This window comes from Nematolebias whitei, chromosome 3, assembly GCF_014905685.2.
Source record: "Nematolebias whitei isolate Nwh7 chromosome 3, NemWhi1, whole genome shotgun sequence".
Lineage (NCBI taxonomy): Eukaryota > Metazoa > Chordata > Actinopteri > Cyprinodontiformes > Rivulidae > Nematolebias > Nematolebias whitei.
In genome coordinates this window covers 3,261,328-3,263,337 of record NC_056500.1, presented here as the reverse complement: position 1 = coordinate 3,263,337, position 2,010 = coordinate 3,261,328, and the positions used below count along the sequence as shown (strand labels likewise).

At 45.1% G+C, this 2,010-nt stretch overlaps 1 protein-coding gene across 1 annotated transcript; it reads right to left on the bottom strand.

Moving 5' to 3' along the window:
• Positions 1 to 6: 6 nt before the first annotated feature.
• LOC119430384 (rho GTPase-activating protein gacV-like) lies at positions 7 to 1,058 on the bottom strand (the record flags this gene model as incomplete). The annotated part of the gene is made up of 2 exons (XM_037697790.1): positions 793 to 1,058; positions 7 to 263 (listed from the first exon to the last, which is right to left on the bottom strand). Coding segments are annotated over exons 1-2 (429 nt in total), but the record flags the coding sequence as incomplete, so codon positions are not given.
• Between the last annotated feature and the right edge of the window lie 952 nt (positions 1,059 to 2,010).

Sequence of the window (2,010 nt, the reverse complement as noted above, 5' to 3'; positions counted from 1 at the left end):
AAATATATCATACTCCTGCTTCAATGAAAGCTGTTCTTCATCCTGACTGGAACAGATTTCCTCCTGGTCATCTTCATTCTGTGAAGATTCTGGTTCCTCCTGGTCATCTTCAATCGGTGAAGGTTCTGGTTCTTCCTGGTCATCTTCATTCTGTGAAGGTTCTGGTTCCTCCTGGTCCAAACTGGAGTTGCTCTCCTGATTATAGAGCTGCTGGTCAGTGAGAACCTCCTCCTTCCAGACACAGTGCTGTGGGAGTTCTGGACCTACAAGACAGAGAAAATAAATCTGATTATTGTGACTTAAAAGAAGCACACGTCTCTTTAACTTGCACTTGCTCTTCCAACGATCCATTTTCGTTACTTGTTTTGGGAGTCCACCAAAATGGGGACCGCTACCCAGAATGCAACGCGCCATTACGTTGTTGCCTACTCTCTATATCTGATCAACGCCATCTTATTCTGTGACTGTTTCCATAATAGTCATGGTATTGGAGGTCAGATGATACTTTTTATTCTTTGGAGGAAGTAGAGTCAGCAGAAACAGTTTGCTTCAACGCTGGTTTGTTCGGCTTTTTTCTTTCTTTTCCCTTTTGAGTTTGTTTCCCCACCCCCAAAACCTTCAAAGCTTGTTTTTGGAAAATAATGCAGTAAAAACGCAACAGCGCCCCCTACGGTCAAATATACGGCGGTCGCAGAATATGGCGTAACACTTGATTAACACAAACTGCATCTAGCAGGACTTTCCTGGACTTATGTCCTGGTTAAACCTCCATCCTGCAGCTGCAGCTCCTACCTGCTGCGTGTGGGTTTATCTGAGGTTTCCAGCTGATGTCCAGCAGTCTGCGCTGACGGTCGATCACCTCCTCGTACTGGACGATGGTTTTTTCAAACTCTGTGAATATTTCTTCAGCAGCAGCAGTTAGTCGCTCGCTGATAAACTCTCTCAGAGACTGAACTGAAGACATTGTTGCTGCGAACACTCAAACGTTCACCTCTCACTCAAACACGCGGCACAAACCAGGACAATGTGGAGCGAGCTGCATATGCTAACAATGATAGCGCATTGGCTACTTCCGCCCTGGTGTTCACACTATTGCGTTCCGGCAGGAAACAGGATACGTGCCCGATTCAAATACAAAAAACAAACAAACAATAAAACAACAACACATTTTATGCATAAAATATTAGTTTACGAAAAAAATCTTGGTCTACGTCATGTAAATGATAAGGAAAGAAATTCGACCAAAAATCTTCAATTTCTAAACATGCTTACTATTTTTGCCTGCTTGTTCAAACGAAACATCTGTATTTTTTTAATTAAAGTTTAGAGAATGACGTATTAGTTTATTAATTTTATTATTTATTTATACTGGGAACGCGACATTGTTGCACTGTGCTTGATAAACCTCTAAAATTCACCTCACAAACCAAAACGGCCAAATAAACCACTGGGGACTGTGCTCTCTCCAGTTCTGTGCACGTGACTTCAAAAACGGAGATCATGCAGAAGATCATGCAGGTCATCCACCAGGACCAGAGACTTATTGCGTCCCCAGCAGGTCCGTGGTAGATAATACCTGATTTAAGATGGAAGTCTCCAGTTCATTGGGTCTGAATACAGCGTTGGTCTCATTTGACCAACGTGGCTTTTGACCACATTGAGCACAGCTTCCTCTGGGAAACCATGGAGGGGTTTGGGTTCAGCGCTGGTTTTATAGCCAAGAGCCAGGTTAGGGTGACCAGACGTCCCCGATTTTCGGGGACAGTCCCCGTTTTGGACGACCTGTCCCCAGCTAAAGCTGTCCCTGAAAATGTCCCCGGTTTGAGCGTTTAATGAATGAGAAAAACAAGTTGCATGTAGACTGTTATTACAGTAGCCGGGTGCAGTTGCATGCAACAGCTGCTGTTACTGCAGCAGCTGGTTGCGCCGACGCTGCAACGCTGATGTTACAGACAGGGCCGGATTTAGGAGGATGGGGGCCCCTGGGCTGGAGTCAGGATGGGGGCCCCT